At 38.1% G+C, this 23,941-nt stretch overlaps 3 protein-coding genes across 5 annotated transcripts in view; 1 reads left to right on the top strand and 2 right to left on the bottom strand.

Annotated features, from left to right (window-relative positions):
* The window catches only part of LOC103154510 (transcription factor 7-like 1), a 13,316-nt gene extending 12,971 nt beyond the window's left edge, over window positions 1–345 (bottom strand). The window contains exon 1 of the mRNA XM_016662744.1: window positions 150–345. Coding sequence (XP_016518230.1) covers window positions 150–166 — 17 coding nt within the window. The 5' untranslated portion in view covers window positions 167–345. The remainder of the gene's footprint in view (window positions 1–149) is intronic.
* Window positions 346–7,392: 7,047 nt separating this feature from the next.
* LOC103154511 (interleukin-31 receptor subunit alpha) lies at window positions 7,393–18,448 on the top strand. Its single transcript, XM_016662745.1, has 16 exons — window positions 7,393–7,575; window positions 7,704–7,757; window positions 8,096–8,152; window positions 8,238–8,346; window positions 8,450–8,604; window positions 9,352–9,494; window positions 10,361–10,499; window positions 10,590–10,678; window positions 10,796–11,003; window positions 11,653–11,838; window positions 13,785–13,916; window positions 14,617–14,778; window positions 15,546–15,689; window positions 15,766–15,847; window positions 15,930–16,011; window positions 16,098–18,448. Exons 1-16 carry the CDS (start codon window positions 7,494–7,496, stop codon window positions 16,545–16,547), a joined length of 2,274 nt encoding a protein of 757 aa, XP_016518231.1. The 5' UTR covers window positions 7,393–7,493; the 3' UTR covers window positions 16,548–18,448.
* A 285-nt stretch (window positions 18,449–18,733) lies between these two features.
* srek1 (splicing regulatory glutamine/lysine-rich protein 1) overlaps window positions 18,734–23,941 on the bottom strand; it is an 11,940-nt gene continuing 6,732 nt past the window's right edge. For 2 of the 3 annotated variants that reach the window (XM_016662746.1, XM_007575817.2), the window contains 2 exons: window positions 23,280–23,394; window positions 18,734–20,236 (listed from right to left, as the gene is read on the bottom strand). In XM_016662746.1, coding sequence (XP_016518232.1) covers window positions 20,075–20,236; window positions 23,280–23,394 — 277 coding nt within the window. In that variant the 3' untranslated portion in view covers window positions 18,734–20,074. The remainder of the gene's footprint in view (window positions 20,237–23,279; window positions 23,395–23,941) is intronic. The other variant, XM_007575816.2, reaches the window with a different exon arrangement.

The following is a 23,941-nucleotide window of genomic DNA, read 5'->3' on the forward strand; positions in this document are numbered from 1 at the left end:
AATGTTAATGTGGTACTTTTACTTTTACTTAAGTAAATTTTTTGAGTACTTTCTCCACCACTGGTTGTTTTAGATGTTTCAGAGTCCTAAAAAACAAACAAACAAACAAACAAACAAAAATCTCTCTCCCTCTCCCTGTGAATACTGACCTGATGTGTTCAGACATGGTATACTTCTCTATCCTAACCTGCTCGTTAAAATATTCCCCAGGTTTGATTTCTTCGAGCTATGAGGCTAAAAAAGCTGTTCGCTCGATGAAGGCTCGCAAACTAAATGGTGAATGTGAAACATGTCACTCGGATCTTTGGCTCTGTGACTCAGATTCCATGGATTGCTTCTCGTGATGTCAGCTTCTTCTGCCACTCTGTTTCCAAACCCGTCAAGGAACCAAGATAATTTGTTTTGCTTTAAAAAACATTAATGTGAAGCTCTGTTACCAACAACAGCACAATCACAGAACAGATGATTTCTGAATAGACTGATAGTTTACCATCAAAAAAATGAATTTAATGTGCAACTTTATAAGTTGTTTGGGGGACAACAGTGACTACTGAGCCTCTGTTGATACAGTGATCATCAACACATATTTTAAGAAGTAGACACCCAAAAACAGTGGTCTGTCTCTCTCTCTCTCTCTCTCTCTCTCTGTCTTTTGGGTCTGAAAAGTCCATTAAAAACTTTTCAAACTCTAAATTTCTTTGCATTACTTCTTGTCACCACTAGATGGTGCACTTACAAATAAAACGAAGGCAGCTTGTTTTGTATGTTTTGCTGTGCTGTCCCCTGTTTGGATGAAGATTATAGATAGAAACTTTATTAATCCCTTTGGGATTAGTAAAAATTAAAAAAAAGTTTATTTCATGACAATATTTAAGTTTTAGTTCAGCTTTACATTTTTGCGAAAACGTAACTCGGGAGATGGTGGAAAATCTGTGATGCCGTGGGCCTGTTTTTTTTTATTTTTTATTTTTTATAGTAAAATAAAAAATAAAAAAATAAAAATTATAATACCATAAACTCTGAGGTATTTGAAAACAGGTGTTCTTCCTGGGCATGTTGAAATCTGAAGACAAAATAATAATAATAATAATAATAATAATAATAATAATAATAATAATAATAATAATAATAATAATAATAATAAATGTAGTAAGAAAATTTTACAATGACAAGAAGCATGACTGTATATTATATGATTACCTAGTTATTTATCCATGTCATTCCTTAAATGGAATAACTATAAAATAGCCACACATTTTATGTCATCCAAATGATTTAAAACAAAGAAATTCAATTAAAATATTTTATACATTAATTTTACATATATTTAGCCACATTTGCAAATATATTCACAAAAGTAAATAAAATGAAATCTAAGTTTAAATTATAGATAATCACCTTTAAGTATTTTTGTATTCATTCATGTTTAAAATATGCAAACATTTGATTGGTTAATCTGTTAATTCTCAATCCAATTTTTGGTTGTTTCTGTTTTGTTTTTGTTTTTGTTTTGTTTTTTTTATGTTTTTTTTATGTTGTGAGAAAACATGGAACTACTGGAAATTATTCAGGCGCCTTTTAAAGCAGACCAATTTATGAAAATGCCAGCGGCGGCCATGACCTACATTAGTTTGTTCTCTCTGAAGGTATCCTCAAAGTCAAACTGCAGCAGCACAAAACGGGGCGTGATCAAAGCAAGAAAGAAAAAAAAACTGAGAGAGAAACACATGTCACATTTCAACTCTGCTTGCCCACAAATGACTTATAGCACACGGCTGATCTTAAACATGATAAGAGTTAAGGTGGGGAAATTTACATTTCAGAAAAACATGAGTAGGCACACACTCGCTCGTTTAGCGGAAACCAGCTTCCTGTCAAGGAGATCTCTGAATAGTTCACAAATTTTAATCGTAAGCGATTAAAATTCAGGTTATTTTTCTTTTTTTGTTTCTCTGTTTAAATCCCAAGAAAAATCCTTTTCATCTTTTATTTCGTTAATCACTTCACCTGCAGCGAAAACGCAAAAGAAAAACAAAATGAAAATGTTGCTTTTTTTCAGATAGTGAAATGTTACAGTAACCTGTGGAGATTAAGATGATAATAAACAGCATTAATGACGTTTTTTTTTATACCGACTAGCTGAAGTTGGCGAGGTGTGAAGTGAACTTCCTGTGTGTTTCCAGTTCATTACAGAAAGAGGAACATGCAGCTAATAGTGCTAGAAGTCATCTTGGTGTTTTTCTTTTTCTTTTTTTTTTTGCTTTCCTAAAAGTGAACACATGATAACATACTACTGCACTTACATGTTTTAATAGAGGTGATTATATGCTGTCACCTCTGAGCATACAGTCCCACTTATAAGATTCTTCTTTTTATACTTTTCTGAGGAATACACACATTGAACACATGGACTGGAGGTACTTGTAAGATGCTTAGACTAACGTTGTGTTTTTTCAGGATGAGAGTTAGGAGACTCAACGACTTGCTGTGGTGGGAACTGCCAGAGTCTGGTCCTGCTGCCTCGTGAATGTGCCATTTTAGAAGGAAATTCAAAACAATAGGTCGTCCCAAAAATATTATATGATCCCAAAAATATATTTGCAATTTCAGGAAATCTACATAAAAAGACAGAGAACCCTCCCGCTTACTCTGATGCCCATCCTTTCTGTGTGAACTAAGAATAATTCTCACACCTGGAATGACAATGTCAGAATCGTGAGTGCGACCCCCCCCCCCCCCACCACAAACCCCAAACCCCAAACCCCAAACCCCAAACCCCTTTCTTTTGGCATTTGAAGAGGGAAAACTCACTTACTGTAAAGATTGAGTGGTGTACAAGTGACTCAAACGCTGACTTTACATTGAGTGGCAGGAAAGCACACAGGTTACTCAAAAAAGCAAACAAAAAATACTTTGACACAACCAGGGAACAAGCAAGTACAAACAATCATAGGAGCTGTAAGTGTAATAGATCCTCAAAAGTAGTACTAATCAGACACAAGACCTAGGAAAAAGTCAAAACAAAACAAAACATAAAATCAAGGAATATATACAAAATCAACCTTCCAGACCTCTCAGGTCTTCTGGTTCTGGTTCTGATCTGCATCTAGAACCAGAACCAAACAAGGAAAAACAGCATTCAGCTTCTATGCACCACAAATGTGGAACAAACTTCCAGAAAACTGCAAAACAGCTGAAACACTGAGTTCCTTTAAATGTAGACTAAGAACCCACCTGTTTACAGCTGCCTTTGTATCATAATTAATGAAACACTGACCAACATTCTGATGTGTAATGATGGCATTTGACAAAAAGTAGTTTACGATGTTTTGTCTTTTGTCTTTCTTTCTTTTTTTTTTTTTTGCATGTTTGTGTTTTTATGATGTAAAGCACTTTGACCTGCCTTGTTGCTGAAATGTGCTGCACAAATAAACTATGATATTTTGGGGTGAATCTTTTTCAGTTCTTTCTTCTTCTGCTTTAAATAGACAGTGTACAAACCAACACGGTATCGCCCCCGTGAGAGGATGCAGCGACAGCTGCAGATAACACTCAGCCAGGCTGAGAACGCTATGAATACATTTATGGTATGAAGGCAAGTTTATTGGAATCACACATTTCATCAACAGGGCAATTCAATGCAATTTACACAATGAAAATAAAATAAAACAACAAATAAACAAACAAAAGAACATTAAATTGTGGTGGCAGGAAATGTAAAGAAAAGTTGAAATGCAGACCAAAATTACTGATGCTCCAGGTGATAGAAGACCGACTTTGTAATCATCTTTATGTGACTGGGAATGTTCAGGTCTGAATTCATCACTACATCCAGATTTCTGGCCTGATCAGTAGTTTCTAGCTTTAATAACTATGCATGCTGACTCTTAATCGTTCCTCTTTAGGTCCAAAGATAATAACTTAAAGTTATGGCCCATCCATTGATTTGCATTTGCTCAATATTTGAACAGGTTCGTAGTCACCTGGTGACATCTTGATGTAGAACTGTGTATCATCTGCATAGTCATGGTAACCCATTTGTTATAATCTGAGCTAATGGGAGCATGTAGAGTGGATATGAAATACGAGGGACACAAACATGGAACCTTGGGGAACCCTGCATGTGACTTTAGTCAACTCCAATAAAAAAATATACCAATTGACACAAAGGAGTACAACCAGCCAAGTACTGTCCAATCCAGCTCTCCAGTTGCTTAATTGGACCTCAGTGGTGAACGCTGTGCCGAGGTCCAACAGAACCAGCACTGTGGTTCTTCCACAGTCTGTATTTATATGGGTGTCACTGAACACAGTCTCAGTACTGTGGTGAGCAAGGAGACTGGACTTGGCTACACTTAAGAAGAAGCTGTCTAACTGTTGAAACAGCTTTTTCATTAAACCTTACAGTTGAATGGAAGAATGCAGAATGCATCGGGTGTATGGTCATAGAGAGATTTATCAAGATGGTAAAGAGTGCTTAAGCTAGCAAGTGCTTACCATTCTTTTTTGGTTCGATCTTTCGGACATGATTCTGCTGCACAACAAACTGCACGGTTTGACATCTTTCAGTAAATAGAGTCAAAATGTTATATTGAACTCACACAGCTGTTTAAGTAGCTTTATACATTTAATTTCTGCTTTCCAAGAACCTCTGGGTCAACCGATGTCTGTCGAAACATATGCTGCCTCAGCATGTAGCAACAAGGGTGTGCTGATAATGCAAAAACAGACAGTGTATTATAGCTCTTTGTAATTTTAAAGTGTTTCCCATGAAGTGGTGACACATTTGTAGGTGACGCAAAGTCTTCTCTGCTAGTGCTGAAGCTCGATCTGAACTCACATATCATAATTTTTCTGACAAAAAAAAAAAGGTTGAAGACACATCAAACATGTTACCGCAATGAACTGTGCACCAGAAAAAAAATCCTCTCCTTTGATAAAGAATGATAACGGATGTGATTATGTGAACATCAAAGCTCCTTCCTTACGTCATTTAAACAGTATTTTCGCCTCGACTTGCCTTCAGGTCACTCAAGTAACAGAAGCGATGCACTGACTGGAGGTTAAAAGTAACAGAAAGTGCAAACAACTCACAAAGAGCAAAAAAAAAAATCAGACAACAGAAGAGCAAAACCCAGCCACCAGATATACCAAGATAAACTTATCAAAACTCAACGCAGAAACCAGCACATACAAAAAGAGCGAAGTCAGAACAAGATAATGACACATTCTAACATCTCCAGAGAAAAGCATCAGACTTACTGGGAAATGTTCTCAAAAATGCACAATTTGGTTCATTTAATAGGTTTTACTGTGAATATTTTTGACTATTCAGACGTCATTTTAAGTAAATGTGCTAAACAATTTTCTCTGCATTGAATCAAATGACATTTGCAAATGTCAGAGGGAAGGATGACAGTTTGAGTTAGATGATGTTCACAATGTGGCCTAACAAGACCTGATTATTAATATGATAACTGGTAAAACCTCTGGAGGTTTCAGTGCACCATATTTTGACAGAGTGTTGGACAAACCTTTCAGTTTGATATTTGGATACCGATCTGATTTGCATAATGTTGTGATCAAGAGCAGATATAGTTATTGACAGTACTCATTATTTTACAAATATAAATAATTATGGTTAAAAAAAAGCCCAGCTCATTTCAGTGAAATATACATTAAATCGTATTTATATGGAAATGTTAAGTTTTAAGATATATTTTTTTTAATTCAAAATGTTATTTCCATGGACTGCCTCCCGAAAATATAATTCCACCATCAATATAATTATGCAAATATATATGTATGCTTTTTTTGTGAGTGTAGCTACTCAGATTAGAAAAATACACACTTTTTGTAAACCAATAAAAAAATCCTACTTGCAAAAATGTTTTAAAATGAAACATAAAGTAGCATAATGTAACACAGAAACATGATGCAAATTAGGGACTATAAACCACATAATGGAAGGGGCAGAGGGCTTGAGTGCCAACCAAGAAACGAGACAAAAAAAAAAGTGTAATTTGATGTTATTAACAAAATGCTGTGAAGTCGATTGAATTAATCGATATGCAAGATGTGTTAAAGGTAGAATGCAAAGGTTTTAAAAACAGGCATGGAGAGAGGTGACAGGATGACGAGAGCGTTGTGGTTGACTTGCTTCGCAGGAAGGCGGTGTGTAAAATTAAATTCTGCTTCTTAAATGTTGGCTCAGAATATGCAAATTTAATTTCATGCTGTATCTTATTTTTGTTTTGTTTTTCTTTTTGCAGTTTTTTAAACCGCAAACCTCTTACGTTCAAATTTCTCTATTCTCTTTTCTACTTGCAACAATTTTTGTTACTAAATGTGCCTGCATGAGTTATTGAGAGTTGAAAAATTTCTTATAGTAATGATAGTATTTTTTTTAAATGTAGAAGTTGACGTAAATTTACAATTTATAGCTTGACTTTCAATAAAATCGATATAGGTTAAAATGTTTCTACCAAAAAAAACAAACAAAAGGAAAACAAATTGATCGTGTTTTCCTTTTTGACGGTATACGTCAAACATCGTGTACCGCCAAACTTCGAACAAGCTAAACCGGCACGTGCCACACATAAATAACACATAACATTGGGAGGGTTTGATTGACTTCATACATTTACTGTTTTTTTTGCAGAATGCAGGAAATGACCTCTTCTCCGCATCTTTTCTAAAAGTTCCAGAGTTCAACAAAGTGCGGTCTATGCAGGAGGGAGGAAATTGCTGTTGTTTCCTAAAACAATTTTTTTTCCCTCCATCTTCTCATGGAGGGAAAAAAATTGTTTTAGGAAACAATTTTTCCTAAAAAAAATTGTTCATGTTAGCGTGAGCTAACATGAAAAAACTGACTTTCTGGTTTCATCAGGAAAAATGTGTATTTTTCAACTGAAATTTCTTCTTGATTCTTTGAAAGCAAAACGGGGCGTGAAGGGATCTTGATCTGACCGGGCCAGTAAAGTCATTTGGGTTCTCGGGTTTGATCACAGAAAGAGTCTTTCAGTAACTGTACGCACAGGAGTTTCTGAAAAGCTGCCTGCAACAGTTCAAACACACATTCAGCCTTGCGAACAGAAACTTTACAGTCATTACATTTGAAAAGCTTTTTTTTTTGTCTTTGCAGGTCACATTTGTTATGCGCAGAGGCCAAAAGCTTTTCATGTCGAGTGGTTCTGTTTTTGGGAAAGAAAAAAAAATAAAGAAAAGAGAAAGAAAAAAAACGTGTTATTTCTCAGAGCTACTGTTTCTTGTCAGTTTGTGAGTCGTCCTTACAGTGTCATAATTCGTCACCGCCCCCTCCACGCTATGCGTAAAAAAAGAAAAAGAAAAGGAAAAAACTCCCCCAAAATATTTCCTCCTCGTTCAGTCTCAGCAGAGCAGTGGCTCTGTGCGCGGCGCTTGTGAATGGCAGCGGGCGGTGGGTGTGAGATTTTTCCCAAACCCACCATCGTGGTTTCAGCGTGTCGGGCACCATGTCGGGTCGTGGGGTGCAGAGCGGCGAGGCAGAAACAAAATGCTGTTGGCTCGGAACCTACATGCATGTTCTCGTCGTTGGTAAGACACCTGCAGACTTTTTCTGGTCTTCTTGAAACATTTCTGCGCATTAAAAAAAAAGAAAAAAAAAGAAAAGAAATAAACTGCATGACTTATCATGTTTTCATTAACTGTTGTTTATATTAAAGGGTTGATGCTCGTTCTCTGTGCTCCAATCTTCACACACGTCCATGTTTCTGCAGGTAGGACTTAGTTTCTTTCTTTCGCGGAGTGTAGCTTGTTCATGAGGGTGATCTTAAACGCACTAACGTAACTTTTGCTTTGCATGTGTTCCGGTAACAACAACCTTTTTTTAACAAGCTAGTTAAGTTCCACATAGATGCTGGTAAGGTGCGAGATGAGAAAATGTGATAAAGGCGTGACCATAAACTCTTTGTGTATTAATTTTGATTCAAAGTGCTTTGAATTTCCTGACTAGTATTTCTTGTATCAGCTGTATTTTAGCTGAGTTGGAGGAGCTTTGTACCAAATGACAGACACCTCTCTGATGTGTCTTCATTCATATTTTATGTTCATCCAGAAAGGTGCAAGCCAGAGAACATTTCAGCCAAATACCAACACTGTGGGACTCACCAAGGTGAGAACAGACATCCTCATCTCGTCAATCGGTGCAATCACATCAGAGATAGGCAACGTTGTGTGTGGTATTTTTTCTTTTAAAGATGGAGTCCATGATCTAGACTGTTTCCGTAAATCCAAGAACGATGAGAAATGTACGTGGGAATCCGGAAAACATGGACCGAAGAGCTACACATTCATCTTACAACAAGCGTATGCCACAAACCTTTCCATTGTGTTTTTTTAAGCAGTTTTTTCATTGAATTTTTTATTTTTTTTGTAAAAGTCCATTTCTTTCTCATTTCTGTTTTTGCAGAGACAAACCTCATTGTGTCATTTACTACAACCTAACCGAACCCAGTCAAAAGCTGAAAATATTTGACCTCAACTTTACGGTGGAGGTTATTGAAAACAATGCGGGGACGGCGAATTGCACAAAAGCAGTTTTCAGTGGTTCAAAAAAGACTCTGAGTAAGTCTGAGAAAGTGTATGAAAGTCTGTGTGTGCGTGTGTGTGTGTGTGTGTGTGTGTGTGTGCACGTACATATCACTCTCTTTCTCTCTATATATACGTATATGAAACGATGTGTTTTTGGTTCTCCATTTTCATACCGCTGCTCTGCTGTTTGACTCACACGCACTAATAACTTGACAGAAATCTTTAACCCATCAGTGCAACAGATCATTTTCTATTTTCCAAAGTTGGCCAAAATAGTTGCATTTTCAGATAAATGTAACTTCTGTAATTTAGTCCTGTATGGACTGACTGAGGGGCCACTCAGTACGGAAGAAGCCATCGCTAGAAAAAGTTTGTTTACGGTTTCAAAATGCCCACAGAAAGAAACCCTGCGGTCTAATTAAGCTGAAGTTTAAGCACTTGGCTATACTCAGAATTCATTTGGATGAAAAACGAAGAAGTCAGCAAACCATAAGTCACTTTGTGTCGTCTTTGTGAAGTATGATGACTGCAGCTTCAGGTTGCGTGGGTGCTCAGCTTGGACGACGTCTTTGTAAACAAAACATTGGACCTATTTTATACTGTTCAATGTTTGATTCTCCAAACCACAGAGGAAATGCAAGTAAACTTGTGACGTGAAAAAAAAATAAATAGAAAAAACATAAATGGGCAAATAGAAAGAATGTTGCTAATCTTAAACAGAAACAGCTTAATGTCAGACAGTGAGAATTTTATTATTTTTGTTTCTTTTCTCTACTTCAGAGCGGTCCTGCGGGCCTCCTAACGAAGTGTTGCTGTCTCGCACACCTGGGGCGCTGCAGGTGAACGTGACCTGGCTCAAAGAGGACGGAAATAACAAGATCTCTGTGAGATACAGAGCGCTGGGCAGCCACTCGTGGAACGAGGTCGGGATTAATCGCCTGCTCACAACTGTTGCAAACCGTGTTTTCGGAACAACTATCCGTCCTGACCACGTAACATCAGTTAAAAACAAAAAGTGAAAGCGATAATATTGTAATATTGTGATATCACAGCTAGCAGGTAAATAACTGGACTAAACTTTACTTTATATTTAAAGACTTTATAGGTGTACGTGTTTGAACTGGTTTGTTTCTTAAATGGAAATGAACTTGATACATTTTGTGCTTAATGTTTTAAGTCTTAATATTAGAGCTTTCAAGAAAGCAGAAAGCTTTTACTGTTCATTTGTCAATGTCTAAATATTGGAATTGACTTTTGCTATACAATGAAGAGTTTGTTTAAACTCTCACTATCCTCTGCCTTCTGCTTGTGGTTCTACTGCCATCTACAGAAATACACCACTTGGTCTAAAAACAACCAATCAGAGCCAGGAGGAGGGTCTTAGTGCTGTCGATTATGCTCATGTACACGCCGTTCATATGCTAGGTCCCCACACGGGAGCCTGCAGTGAATGCTAAGGCTAGTTAGCATGGCCACCGATGATGGCGGATAAACTGTGGCAGGTTGAGCAGCGCATACGTGAGCCCGAATGACTCCTCCTCCTGGCTCTGATTGGTTGTTTCTGATCGGGAGCGGAAAACGTTTCTGCAGATGTCAGTAGGACCACCGGAAGGAGGCGCAGGAGCTCCGTTTTTTCACAAATTTTCTGTCTCGTGTTACACTGTCACAACATAGTAATGTGTAAACATATTCATTATAAAAGTTCTACACTACAGCGTTAAAGTTATCAAAATGAATCAAACCTGGTTTGACTTGTTTCCAGCTCACTGATTTCTGCCTTTGTTCACAGACTGTGGAGACTCAGCTTCCAAACACAGCCGTGGTGGAGAAGCTAACGCCCTCATTGGTCTACATTGTCCAGATACAGTGTGTGACTACTGCTGAATGCTCACAGTGTCCACGGAGTAAAAATTACTACGTCCCATCAGGTGAGGACTGACTTCAGATTGAATTCAGAAATCAAGTAAAGCAGTAAAAATCCAGAAAATATTGACTACGTCGAATCTCTTTTTTTTCAGAGCTTACAACTCAACCCATCCTTGTCAGCGCCAAATACACCGATATTACGCAGAAAACCGGCTGCCGGTTGATTTCCATAACCTGGAAGGTACTTGCACACTTTGAATCAACGCAGTTTTAACACATCCTAAAAAATAAAAAAAGAAAAGAAAAGATAATAATGAGAATGACACGGTGCTGAAATGGGAGTTGTGCTGTTTGGTAGTTTCCTGTCAAAGATCTGTACGACGGCTACAGAGTGACCGTTTGGAAAGAGTCCGGAGAGCCTCCGCAGGCGCAGCTGACCACCTCAGAGCCGGAGATCAGACTGATCCTCTCCTACTCGGCGTACCGCCTCAACATCAGCGCTTACAACAACGCGAGCGTTTCGCCAGCTGCCACCCACGTCATACCACAGCACATAGGCGCCAACAGTAAGAAAATCACTTCTTTATTTTGTTGTTGTTGTTTTCAAATGACAAACTTATAAAACCTAAATTATTAAAACTTACTAATTTGGTGAATTCACAAACAGGGTGCAATGTGTTATTTAAAGCAGGAAACAGAATTTCATAGGGAAATGAAAATTAAAACCGAGTTCAGAACCGCAAGAAGTTTTTGCGTTTTGTGTGGGACAGACAGACTGTGGCGTTAAAGCATTAAGGACTTGGTCTGCTCTGTACATGGGAAATTATCTTGATATCTTATGTTGTTATTAACAATATTATCATTATTATTGTCATTAATGCTAGTAGAGCTACTATTAGTAACACTCTTACATATGGGAATATTGTAAGCACATCATTGAATCAATACTTTGATGAATAATCAGAGTATGTTGCTACAATAACTTATAAATAGGAAGAGATCATAATTGTGATGTTGCTGGAGAAGCGGTAAATTTGAACACGTTTATATTTCTACCCACTGCTTTGGACGTTTATCACCTAGTGTATGGCCGTCGTTTCGTTTTTGATCTGTAGCGTTCAATAAACATCGATGTACAAACTCAGCAGATTGTTTTGGTTACTGAATGAATGACGCCGTGGCGCCGTAGACCATGACGAAACTTTGAATCCGCAGTTTTGGGAGACGGGAGGCTGAATGTGACAGTCCACAACAGCACGGCGTTCACGATCCACTGGAGGCCCGATCTGATCGAGAAGTACGTCTGCTACGTGGTGGAGTGGATGAAACAGGGACACTCGGGATGGTACCTGTCCTTCTTTGAGGACGCCATTGCCAGGAAGACCGTTTCCTCTATATCAGGTGGGTAAGCTGTTCAAACAAGCGAGTGGTGGGAAATTTAGAGAACGAAATTTGACACAGAGTCTTTGCTTTTTGTCGCCTTTCCTGACCAACTACACTGCAGCCTTAACGACCGTAAGCCTTTTGTTGTACATGTGCAGAAGGGAGCGGTACTCACTCATCCGGCGCTAGCATGCGTCACGGTGTACGTTAGGGTTACAATTAAGAATAATTTAAATAATCGATTAATCAATTTTTCAAACGATTAATCAGAGAATGGCACATTCTACGGATTTTTGATTTAACCTCTTTAGCAAATTTTTTTAGAAATACAAATAAATGCAAATAAACAAATAATTAAATTACTTTTAAAATGTAGAAAATAAAAATTGCATTTCCTAAAATGCAAAACCAAAAGATCCTTTGGTAAATCGGAACCGGGTGCAGCTAAAGCTAAAGCTAACATATTTACATACAAAGCTATTTTTATCTTAAATGCAATATAGTTTTTGAACAGTTTTGGCTTAATTACTCTAAATTTGTTTTCTTTCTGTAAATGAAAGAATGACCATCTTGAGTAGTCCAGTTAACGATTAATCAATTAGTTGATTATTACTTCAATAATCAATTAATCCAATTAATCATCTCAGCCCTGTTGTGTATCCATCCCTCCATCCTTGACGATCATTTCAATAATCAATTAATCACAATTGTCGCGATTAATCCAATTAATTGTTTCAGCCCTGGTGAAATGATTCACTGTTTCACTGCTGTTGGGTCTGAAGCGGTCCCGACCAAAGACGTGATGCGTGTCTGGATTGAGCTGAGGTTGTGTTTACTCTGAGTGAGCGTGTGGAGCTGTGTGTGTATAGTGTGTATTACCTACGTTAGTGTACCTCACACACTGTGAGAGCTCCTGTAAAGCCGAAAGTCTCATGTGGTAACAGTGCATGTGTAAAACCTAAAATAATGTGCCAAATTGTCCCCTCGTCACAACACATATCCAAGTGTTTGTTTGAGTGCGAGACATTGGTGGTTCAGGTGGTCGTCGTAGGAACTGCTAGTTTCAATCTGAAAAAAAAAAAAAGAGCTCATGTCTTTCGGCAGAGGAAATACTCCAAACAAACCCAAGAGAGATTTGCTTAGATCAGTAAGGCAGGTGATTAATAATGAACCTCCAAATAAATAAATAAATTCCATATCTAGAAGTAGGACCAAAGTTGGTTTAGGACCAAAGGACATTTAAAAATCTAGCCTTTACTGGACAACATGCAGTATATTAGATGAAGTGTCTAAATACACCTGATATGTTTGGAATAACGTTCATGTTTCTTAACAGCAGAAGGTTTCCAATAACATGTCTTCCTTTTGGTTATGGTAAATACCCCCCCATCGTCTTCATTTCCTTTAGTTGTTTGTTTTTCTGCCAAACTAAATGGAAGTGAAATGGAAAAGATGATAGGAAGTCCCGTTTTGAACTGCTCACTTTGAAGTGCTTTGCTGAAAGAAGCAGCCGGTGGTGGGGAAAGACGTGCATCAGCGTGAAATCTGATCTAAATCAAGTGTTTATTTTTGGTCTGTAGGTGAAACACAGAGGGAGAATCAAGTGTTAACTATATCAAGGTTTTTCTTGTTTTGAATATTCGCAACCGGTATGAAACAAAGTTCCCTTCAGATGTCCGTAGCTATGTTTTATTAGAGCAGTTTTATTGACGTTTTGCACATTTTCTTCATGTGGATTTTCACCCATAACTTCATTTATGAACTAATATGGTTTGATTTTCTGCTTATGTGTGCATCACCCAGGTTGTTGCCAAGATCTGATGTGTATTTTACATTGATGGGCCTTGTTAAAAATATTTAAACTGAGAGACATGTTGACTTGAGACATTTAATACTTACTTGCTGTAAATTGAATGACCAGTCTATAATATAACCTTTTTTTTTTATTTTTCAAATTACTCCAGAACATTTGGAGCCTTACACCAGGTACAGAGTCACTCTGCATTTGCGACCAAACAAGAACACCTGCAACATGAAGTCCATCAACAACAGTGAGAGCACCTACGGGACTACAGAGTTTTATCACACTGAAGGATGTAAGTCAGATACTGCCTGCCAGGGGCGTCGCTAGGTTTTAAGAAGAGGGGGGGCTCAGCCCCTACAGAATGCACAGGATGTGTTTTAATTTGTGTTTTATTGTTATGTGTTTTTATCTGTGCTTTATGAATACTGTACAGCACTTTAAAAGCAGATATTAACTGCACTAAAGTGCTTTGCAAATAAAATTTGCATTTCGTAGTAGGCGAGAACAAAATCTGTCAAACAGCAACAAAACAGAGAAGTTGCTTTTCAGTATTCAGCGTAACAGAAAACTCTTCTACTGTAAAATATGACAGTTAATGGAATTAAATCATTGTCTTGTAAATGACGCCAAGATAGTTCTAATTTTCTGTGGCTCTACACCTAAAATTGTTAGAAAGCCTCTGAAGAACACTTGTGCAAACTTTCACACTTGTATCATCTTCCGAACTTAAATATAATACCTTATGTGGTTATTTATATAGAATTTGCAGGCAGTTTTTTGTAAAAAAAACCCCCCAAAACAAACAAAAAACACATTATTCCAGGGAGGTTTTCGAATATTTTAGGGAGGGTTCAGCCCCCCCGAAAACAGTCCTAGGGTCGCCTCTGCTGCCTGCACTTTTAAAATTTTATCTTACAATCTGAGTATATTTTACAATTATAAAACAAAAAAAAAATTCACTTTACGTGATCATGTCTTGGAATCGCCCACAGCTCCTGTCGGCGCCCCAGCAAACGTCAGCTTCCACAACGTGACGCTTAATTCAGCAGTGCTCCAGTGGTCACAAATCCCAGAGGAAGACTTGAGAGGGTTCCTGCTGGGTTACATTATCTACTACACTGAGCATCATTACCAGGAGACGAGCACAGCGCACAGTAAGGACCAATCATATCAAACCAAGTGATAGCTAGGAAGAGTTTTAGCGAAATAAACATGGCGCCTTCACCTTCATTTCTGCTTTGTCCTGTAGTAGATTCACCAATATGTTTCTAACTTACACGGTGTCAATCAGAATGGTAAATAATTTCTTGAGCATGTAATTTGTTGACACAGACGCTGACCCAAAAGCACTGTTTTTGAACTCTAATTCTGCCAAACTGCAAAAGAATGAGTCATAACTAGTCTGGTTTTCAGCTATGTAGGGCAAAGTGCATCATGCTAATGGGCCTCGAGAAACAACTGTGAGTAATTATGAATGGAATCTAGACAAAGGGAAATTTGTGGTATGTTGTTTGCGAAATCAACTTCAGTTGAGGTAAATATCCCGAGTGCAAGCCCAATGCCAAATGCCGCAATCAAATAAAACATCTTAGGTTCAAACCAAAGAGTAATATGTACATACATCTGAATATTTCAAAAACTATTTTACTGAACCAACATCAACTCCTCCAATTTCCCAGCACAAAAAAGTCCTCTCAAATGCAGAGAAGATGAGCACATAAAAAAGTAATAAAGTACATGTTCACATATTGGCAGATGAGCTTGAAACGATTTAATTGGACGGTATCAGAGAGCAGAGAGCGCTCTGCATTCTAAAGCAAAATTTGTTCCCAGCAATGCTGCAGCAGAGATTCCTGTTGGTTCGTAGGTAAATACCCAAGCACCAGAAGCACAACTCAAACAAAGTCCCATTTCTTCGCAGATATAACGGTGGATCCGGGTTCTACCAGCTTTCACATGGAGGCCCTCAAAAGTGGAACGGCGTATCAAGTCCAGATATCTGGTTTCACATCGGCGGGCGAAGGAATCCGAAGCATTCCAAGTGTCTTTAAAACGGATCCGAAAGGTTATTTGATTAGTAAGTTTTAAGACATTTATTCTTTTGAGCTGAAGTTTGAATTTTTATTTTGTTCTTTGCACAGTGAATTTCAGCATCAGGGTCGCAATCGCAGCCTTCGTAGTGGTGGTCTGTTTGCTGGTATTTGGGTCTCCGGTGATAAAAAGGTAAAACATTTATACCCTACTTCTGATGGCAATAAAGTTGAACAGCAAAACACAACATTACTCATACACTGACTGTGCCTAGGGTAAAAGCCATTCTGTGGCCAAGGGTGCCCAACCCTGGACACAGCAACGCAGTGCAGAAAATAGAGAGTCCCGGACAACTGGTAAATGTGCATTTCTGCTTTTCTTTTACAACTTTTACAACCTTAAAGGAATGCAAACTGTTGATGATGTACCATCTTCCACTCAGAAACTTCTGGAGGCATTAGTGACTCTAAAAGCGGTGGAGGAATGGGACACGAAGAGTTTCCAGATTCTAGAGAGGGAAGCCGTGATCCCGTTGTCGTCGATGCTGCCTCATGTCAGGACCTGTGAGGACGACAGTCTGGAAACGGCTCACGCCTGGAGCGACAGGGACGGAGACAGCGCGGCAGACGATGATGACACAACGGACACTTTGCTGGACACACAGAGGACACACTTCCAAAGCTCACCTTTTACCTTTGCAGGCGGTTATACGACGATGGAAATGTTCCAACAGTTCACCCCGCAGTGGACGACGGAAGGTGGCTCAAACACACCGAGCATCGAAGGCGAACCGGAGGACTTCACTGTGTTAAAGTCTATGAGATTAGACTACGTGAGACAATTTAGCACCAGTCCACCGTCAGACAGTGAATTTACACCAGCCCTGGTGTGAACGCCACTTCGGTTGCCTTGAAAGTCTGGTTCGTTTGGGAAGGTGGTCTCTGGTCTGCCTACAAACCTAGGTCTCCGTTCGGTTGAAGTGAACTCTGGTACGGTTCGAATCCGTATGTAAACGCCAAGTGGACCTGAGACAGCTCCAAAAGCACGAAGCGAACTATATCGCTGGACATATATTACCTAAACAAATGTGAAAGTTTAGCACTAGCGGGAGTAATGCCTTGCGGTCTTTTACCAAAGACAGAGGAGGAATCCTACAGCAGCTAAATTTTGACGCAAGTCCATTTTTGTTTGCATTTTACGAAGAAGAAAGTTACACTCATGTTTTCTGTGGAGACTTTCCTGTCCTTTTCCCTCAGTGGGATTTGGTGTAGCGCCACCGCAGGCGAGGAGGGGAACAGGATTTTCAAAGGGTTTGGTTCGTTTGAGCCGAAAATGTAAATGTTGCAGTTTTGGTCTACTGGGCTACCAGTTGTGAAAACACCCTGAATGGAGCTGTAATGTTTTACACCTGTTGCAGGACAACAGTTATTTTTAAGCTTTATTCAGTACAAATGGCATGTCAAGCTTGTATTTATGTGTACAACTCAACCATGAAGCAAATGACATAAATGCCAAAGTTGTTTGCAAAGGAAGTATACCTTACTTTACGTTTGAATGTGAACGTGTCTACGACTAAAAATATTTTCCTGTACGTCACTGATTAGTCAGTAACTATACGGGGATTTCTGGTCATTGTTGACATTTATTAAAATGTTTTGTGTGAGAAATACACAAACAGACACACATTCTTGTACTTTATCGATCTGAGGACCTCCATTCACTTTATATGTATGAAAAATATTGGATACTAGGTCCAAATGCTGTAAACTTCAACAAGCTCCAAGTGGTACAATAAATGCTAGTTTGCAATTAGTGATATTTAGAACAGAAACAACCAGGCAAAACATCTGAGTGGAAAGTCTCTTTATTCAGAGCTTTTGCAATCAAATAAAACATCTTAGGTTCAAACCAAAGAGTAATATGTACATACATCCGAATATTTCAAAAACTATTTTACTGAACCAACATCAACTCCTCCAATTTCCCAGCACAAAAAAGTCCTCTCAAATGCGGAGAAGATGAGCACATAAAAAAAGTAATAAAGTACATGTTCACATATTGGCAGATGAGCTTGAAACGATTTAATTCTGACATTTGAAGCTCATTACTTCTGACAGATGTGTTAAGAAAAAAAAGACGTAAACTTTTCAAAATAGGAACTGGATCTGTTGCCGTTTTGCCACCATGTTTGAGCACTCATAACTACTGCAACACATTAAATCACAGAATAAAAGGATAAAAACATCCCATGAACAGTTAGTCTATTCCGACAGCCCACAATACTTTAATATAAGATCTTATTAGTTTTATTCGTAAAACATCCAAATGAGTCTCAATATTTTATTTGCTTGCTGTACAATCGTGGTCTAGGCACTTTTTGACCCTTCTGTGCTTCCATACGGTTTGTTGACCTGCGAGATTTCAGTTTATTTTCCCCCATTTCCAAAATAAATAAAAAAAATCAGCCCGTAAACTTTTTTCAGTCATCTTGTTAACTGAAAATATTTCATCTCTCAGCGTTACGATAGAAGAAAAATCAAACATGGTACACTGAAATGTTGCTGTGGCAACATAGAAATTGACGCAATGATAGCTATGCGAATGAGGCCTACATCTAGACAAAAGTTGGGCCAAACACCTGCAACAACATACTGTCTCATAATTATAGCTCTCTGAGTTATTATTCAGTAATAATATCCTGAAGGACAACAGAGTTCCTGGATGGTGCAGAAATGAGGCGCAAAAAGCTGGACAAAAGGACACTTCACAAACCTCAGACAGAAATCCTCTCAAGTGTCCACAAACAAGAAAAAAAATAAATAAGCACTTCAGAAACCTGTTTTCTTTAGCCTTGTAGAAAAAAAGTCTTCACTCCAGTTTACATCCTTACAGGAACAGGAAGGTCCTCACACTTCTAGTGCTAACAAGTCGTACGCCTGTGCTTCTCCGAATCAGCTAGATGGGGGAAGCTTCTGTTGCAGCCACACCACTTTCTTCTGGTTATTTATTTAGTTTTTAACATTTATGGTAAAAGTTGGCCGTTTTTAGTTAAATTAAGTTTTTATGTTTCTTTTTTTATTCTACAATTTTGCACATCCTTTTTGTTTGAAAAGGTCTGGATCAAACCATTCTTTCCCTCCTCACCTTTAAACAATCACTTAAGTAAAAAAAAAAAAAAAGAAATATTAACTGAAATGAGATTAAAGTTGTTAATGTCAATGGATTTGTTTTTTAATTTAGTAGCTTTAAAATTTAACTATGGATTCCTGACAAATATTTGACACAACACACAATATATAGCAACAGTTCTGGTGAAACTACTCGCTACTGATTCTAATTAAAACTATATATTAAAAAGGCCAAACACACTAAAAAAACAAACAAAAAAACTAATTTTTTTGATTGACCAAATTGATCCAGGTTTTGTAGTTGCAGATATAAAAGTTTTCCTTACCTGAACAGACAGTTTTTTTTGTTTTGTTTTTCTTATATCAAAATACTTCTTGCTCCTTTATGATCCCACTCACATTTATTGACTAAATAAATAATTAAGACAATAGTCAATATACAGTTTTTATGACTTAAGCAGATTCCTGCTGCACATGTGGTTTTGAGAAGTAAGCACAGGCTGGTGACTGCCACCAAGGAACAAAATGGCTTTCAAATATCACCGCTCAAAGTTTCCTAACAGTGTTTGGAGCTTAGAGTGATAGTCCTGTACACTGCCAGTCAGCTAGCTGAAAGAAGACTACTAGTTTTTATTTTTTTTCTTTTAATACTTTGAAAAAAAAAATAGCAGTTTGGATTTTTGTAAACATGGAAAGAAAAAACGATTCGGAAACTAGATGAGTTCCAGCCATCGCTGTTACCGGGGCAACACTGTTTCTAACCAAATGTCGGCTTTTATAAAAAGAATTAGATCACGTTTCCTATTTTCATAATTAGTATTTTTAATCTGTTACTGAGGAGGAATTTATTTAGAGGAAAGGGTTGATGTACCGGAGCATGACTAAACACTGCCAGTCTGAGAGGCATTAATGAAGCTTACAGATAAAATCCAGAGTTTTACCAAATAACATTGACCGCAGCCCCGATCGCCTCTTCGGTTGGCTCCAGGTTTCCACACGCGCTGGTCGATCTCAGCAGCTTTTGTTTTTCTTTCTGCGACATCGCGTCGTCCGTCGGAGCCGCTTTGAAACAAGCGCCGCCGTCGGGATGACGCCGACGTGCTTTTATCCTGGAAGGTTGTGTCGAAGCATCGTCTCTCCTGTCCTCCGGGCAGGAAAATGAGCTCGACGTCAGAATCCTCGGGTTTGCAGCGGGAGTTCGTAACGCAAAACGGAAGAAACTCGTGATGAGGCGACAGGTGGTGGGAGATGACGCGCGCGGCGGGACGAGGGAGACGCAAACGGCGACTGTTCACTTGGTGGCGTTGCGGCCCAGAAACGCGGCCTCCTCTCTGTGAGTTTTGTAGCTGCCGTTGTGCTGGGCGCGCGGTGATGATGTCATGTTTTCACTTGGAGTGGCTGAGCCTTCCCTGTCGCTCCCGTACGCCGCCTTTTCTTCCCTTTTGTAGTCCTGCTAAATGAAAGAAAGTCAACGCTTAAAACAGGACGGAAAGATGGCTACATGCTGCTTTTATTGCTCTGAAATGACTACATTTTGGATTTTAAAAAAAAAATAAAACACCTGATAAATATTTATTTTAATAGTGTACAATAATTTATAAATCACTTTCCAACCAAAAACAAAAACTCTGACTTCATTTGATTGAGTAATTACATATTCTGACGATTTGATAAAAAAAAAAACTGGCAGATTTTTTATTTACCCACGTAAGCCTCTTTTATACAATAATAATACACAATAATAATAAAATTATAAAACACATTTTTATCATGGTAATAAGCAAAAAACTTGTATCATAATTAGGAAAATAAAAATTTTAGTGCCTGGAAGGCAAAAGCGCTGCATCCCTTTACTGAATCTGAACCAGATGAAGCTGAAATTATACCACTTGAAGATTTTTAGTTAAGACATTTACAAACAAAATTTTTTTTATCTTAAATGCAATATATATATATTTGTACAGTTTTGCCTTAATTACTGCTACAAATATGTTATTTAAGCAAATGGTCCTTTTTTGATTCTGCATACTCTAGTTAATAATTAATCAATTACTAAATTAGTTGATAATTATTTTCATAATCAATTAATCCGATTAATTGTTTCATCCCTAATCAAACTGGCAAACAAAAACTATCACAGCATAAGTTTTAATTACAAATATCACTTCTTTGGCCTCTTGACTCGACAATATTGGCTCATGAGACAAAAAGTTTGGACACCCAGAGCCGGAGGGGAGAGCCGCTGGCCGTGGCTCAAGAACGACTCCCTTACAAGAATTCGACCGGCCATTTGTAAAAACTCACGACACTGACTGAGTTAAGGACAGTGTCCTTTATTTGTAAGGCACTTCACATGATAAAAATGTCAAAGTGCTTTGAGGATTTAGCAGCTCTGGATTGTGGTGATCTCAAAATGAACCTTATACGTTTTACAGCCCTGTTCAAGTAATCTGACGATATATTATTTTAATTACACTGCACAAACCCAAAGTCACTGGTAGATTTCTTCACTTGCAGTATGTCTTTTTATAGGGCAAAGAATACACAAGTGGAACAAGGAATTTTACTAACTAAGTCCGAGTCTCTGTGGAGCCACAGAGGCGAGTCTGGAATAAATTAAGCCTGAAATGGCGTCAGAGTTAACCTGATTGGATTTGACTCATTGAAATTTGACAACAGATTCGTGTTTACCTCAAAAACAGAACAAACAGTTAGCTGCATCACACTCCAAAAAAAAAAAAAAAGCTGTTAACTGTTGTACGTGACAAAACTGTGTGCAGATATGACGAACAGAGCCCTGCAACATGAAGGCTTTTTTTTTTTTTTTTTTGTGGGCATGTTTTCAGCCGTCTAAGATGTTCAGATTGTTATCAGATCAGATGGAGCGACGAGCCTTTCTTCAACTTGTTCTTCAACTTGTTTTTTCTATCAACGCTATCGTTTGGGTTGATCTGGAACTGAAGTAGGTTAGTTGTGTGGTCCCATCTGAAACGACCTAAAGAGGAGTGGAAACATTTACCACTGAAACGAGATTACCTAGAGTTGGTGGGACGGGATGGAGATAGAGCGATGTGCTGCGGTCCGACACTCTGGCTCACTTATCTCCCCTCTCCTCTACTCTCAGGTTTGCTTCAGAGCGAACGGCATGAACGGTGCTTGCCAAACGTAACATTTCAAAGCGCATGGAGTCATACCGAAGTTGAAGAACCACTGAGAGGCAATCTGGTTGTCTAATTTGTTTAAGTGCAACTTGGTCACAGAGCTGCAGCACTTCCTGTACGCTACTACTTTTACATTTATTTTTATTTTTTTGCCACCGCCTCATTTGGTTTTGTTTTAGAGTTGTGAAACGATCTCACTGGCTAAATATATTCAGACACTCTCAGTGCACTGCGTTTGTTTTTACACTCTGCACTTTTACTTTGCTTTGCTGTCCCAATGTTTACGTTTGAGACACTTTAGACTTTTTCAGTAAAAACAGGAAGTGCAAAACAATCATTTTAATTTTACATGAGATGAACCAATTTGTGGGCGAACGCATCAACTCCCAAGATGCAGTTGAAGTTGAATAAAAAAATTTAAAAAAAATCAGGTGGAGGTCAGGGGTCGGCAATTATCTCTTATTAACTGTCTTAAAATATTTCTGAAAATATTTTGATTTATTGTTATCTCGACTGTATAAAAACAGTATAATCAGAAGTCCTAGTTTTGCTGTTGTGTCCACTGTTCCATGAGATAATTTATAAATATCATTACATTTGATAACATAATAAAATAAGGTTACTGTTTGGGATTTAGTGATATAAATCACACTTTTTTAAGTAACTGCCATCCTAAAGAAGTCTGTTTTAAATGAGAATGTTTTTCAAGAGCAATATTTGTGTTTGTGGCCCAGTCCAGGCACATCCACACTATTACCAAAAAAATAAGTAATAAATAGTTTAACAATTTTTATTGTTATCACAATAGTACAACAAAATGTTGTGATAACATTTTAAGTTCACATCACCCCCTCCTGGTGGAGGTTAGGCTATAAATGGTGATAATCTTGTCATTTTTGCTTTGATTATAAACTCCTATCTAGGAGCCACCATATTGTTTTATGTAAAAGCCCATAAAAAAAAGTCACTTGGTCAAAATTGTTACTGACAGGTCAGACTTCAAGAAAAAAAAAAAAGAAGTCAGCACTGACTGAGGCAAATTCAAAACTACTGGCAGGCCACAAAATTAGGTAGTATTTTTAGGTTTACCTGCTCAATAATAAACACATTTCTTAATGAAATCTGTATATCATTAAAGACCCGAAACATAAAAAAGGCTTTGGACTTTTGCCTTATTAAAAGAAAAACAGACAATTTCCAAATTCTTGACTTGTGCTCAGGGGTCAAACAAAATCATTTCAAGGGCCACAATGTGGAGAGCCACGTTCTACTAAACTGGTCATCCTGTTAAGGGGATAGCAGATGGGTTGGTGAGAAAATCGCGAGTTGTTTCACCTTGGTTGTCTTGGATTTGCTCTTTATCCGTTCCTCGTCTTTGCGGCTTCTCTTCCTGGACAAGGAACGCTCCTTCCTGTCTCTGCTGCGCTCCCTCTTCTTCTCCCGTTTACTTCTAAAAGAGGCCAACGGAAACAAATGAACAATGACAAACAAATGAACCAAACAACGTATTAAATGACTCAGGTGCTGCTGAGAACAGAACCACATTTGGGGCCTCAGAGGTTGACGGACTGACCGTTTTGGTGAAGGTGACCTCGCTTTCCTCCGAGGGCTTCTGGACCGATCCTTGCTCCTCCTTTTGTGGCCTCTAATAGAAAAGAAAAATTACATTTAATAAAAACAGTAAGTAGGACAGCCAGACAGATTTACAGAGAAGCAGCAAATGCAAATGAGGTGGATTAGCAGAACTGGCCAACAAATGATATTATCATCTAGGACATGTTACGTTGAAATATCATCTCTGCTACGCAAAGAAATAAAATAGTACCATAGCAACTAGGGCTGAAACGATTCCGCGAATGATTCGAGTACCTCGATTACTAAAATATTCGTTTACAACAGCCCTAATAGCAACAATCTTCAGTCAGAATCCTCTTTGAAGATGATATGAGTTATGACAACATATGATTTCCCCTTTAGGATAAAATAAAGTATTTTTG

Source organism: Poecilia formosa, unplaced genomic scaffold (genome assembly GCF_000485575.1).
Source record: "Poecilia formosa unplaced genomic scaffold, Poecilia_formosa-5.1.2 Scaffold389, whole genome shotgun sequence".
NCBI lineage: Eukaryota > Metazoa > Chordata > Actinopteri > Cyprinodontiformes > Poeciliidae > Poecilia > Poecilia formosa.

What these genes read in the sequence shown, in the direction of transcription:
- LOC103154511 (XM_016662745.1), top strand. Translation starts at nt 7,494, where the DNA reads ATGTCGGGTCGTGGGGTGCAGAGCGGCGAGGCAGAAACAAAATGCTGT. An exon ending in ACACTGTGGGACTCACCAAG is followed by an intron (nt 8,153 to 8,237) that starts GTGAGAACAGAC and finishes TTTCTTTTAAAG; the next exon opens with ATGGAGTCCATGATCTAGAC. An exon ending in GTTTTATCACACTGAAGGAT is followed by an intron (nt 13,917 to 14,616) that starts GTAAGTCAGATA and finishes AATCGCCCACAG; the next exon opens with CTCCTGTCGGCGCCCCAGCA.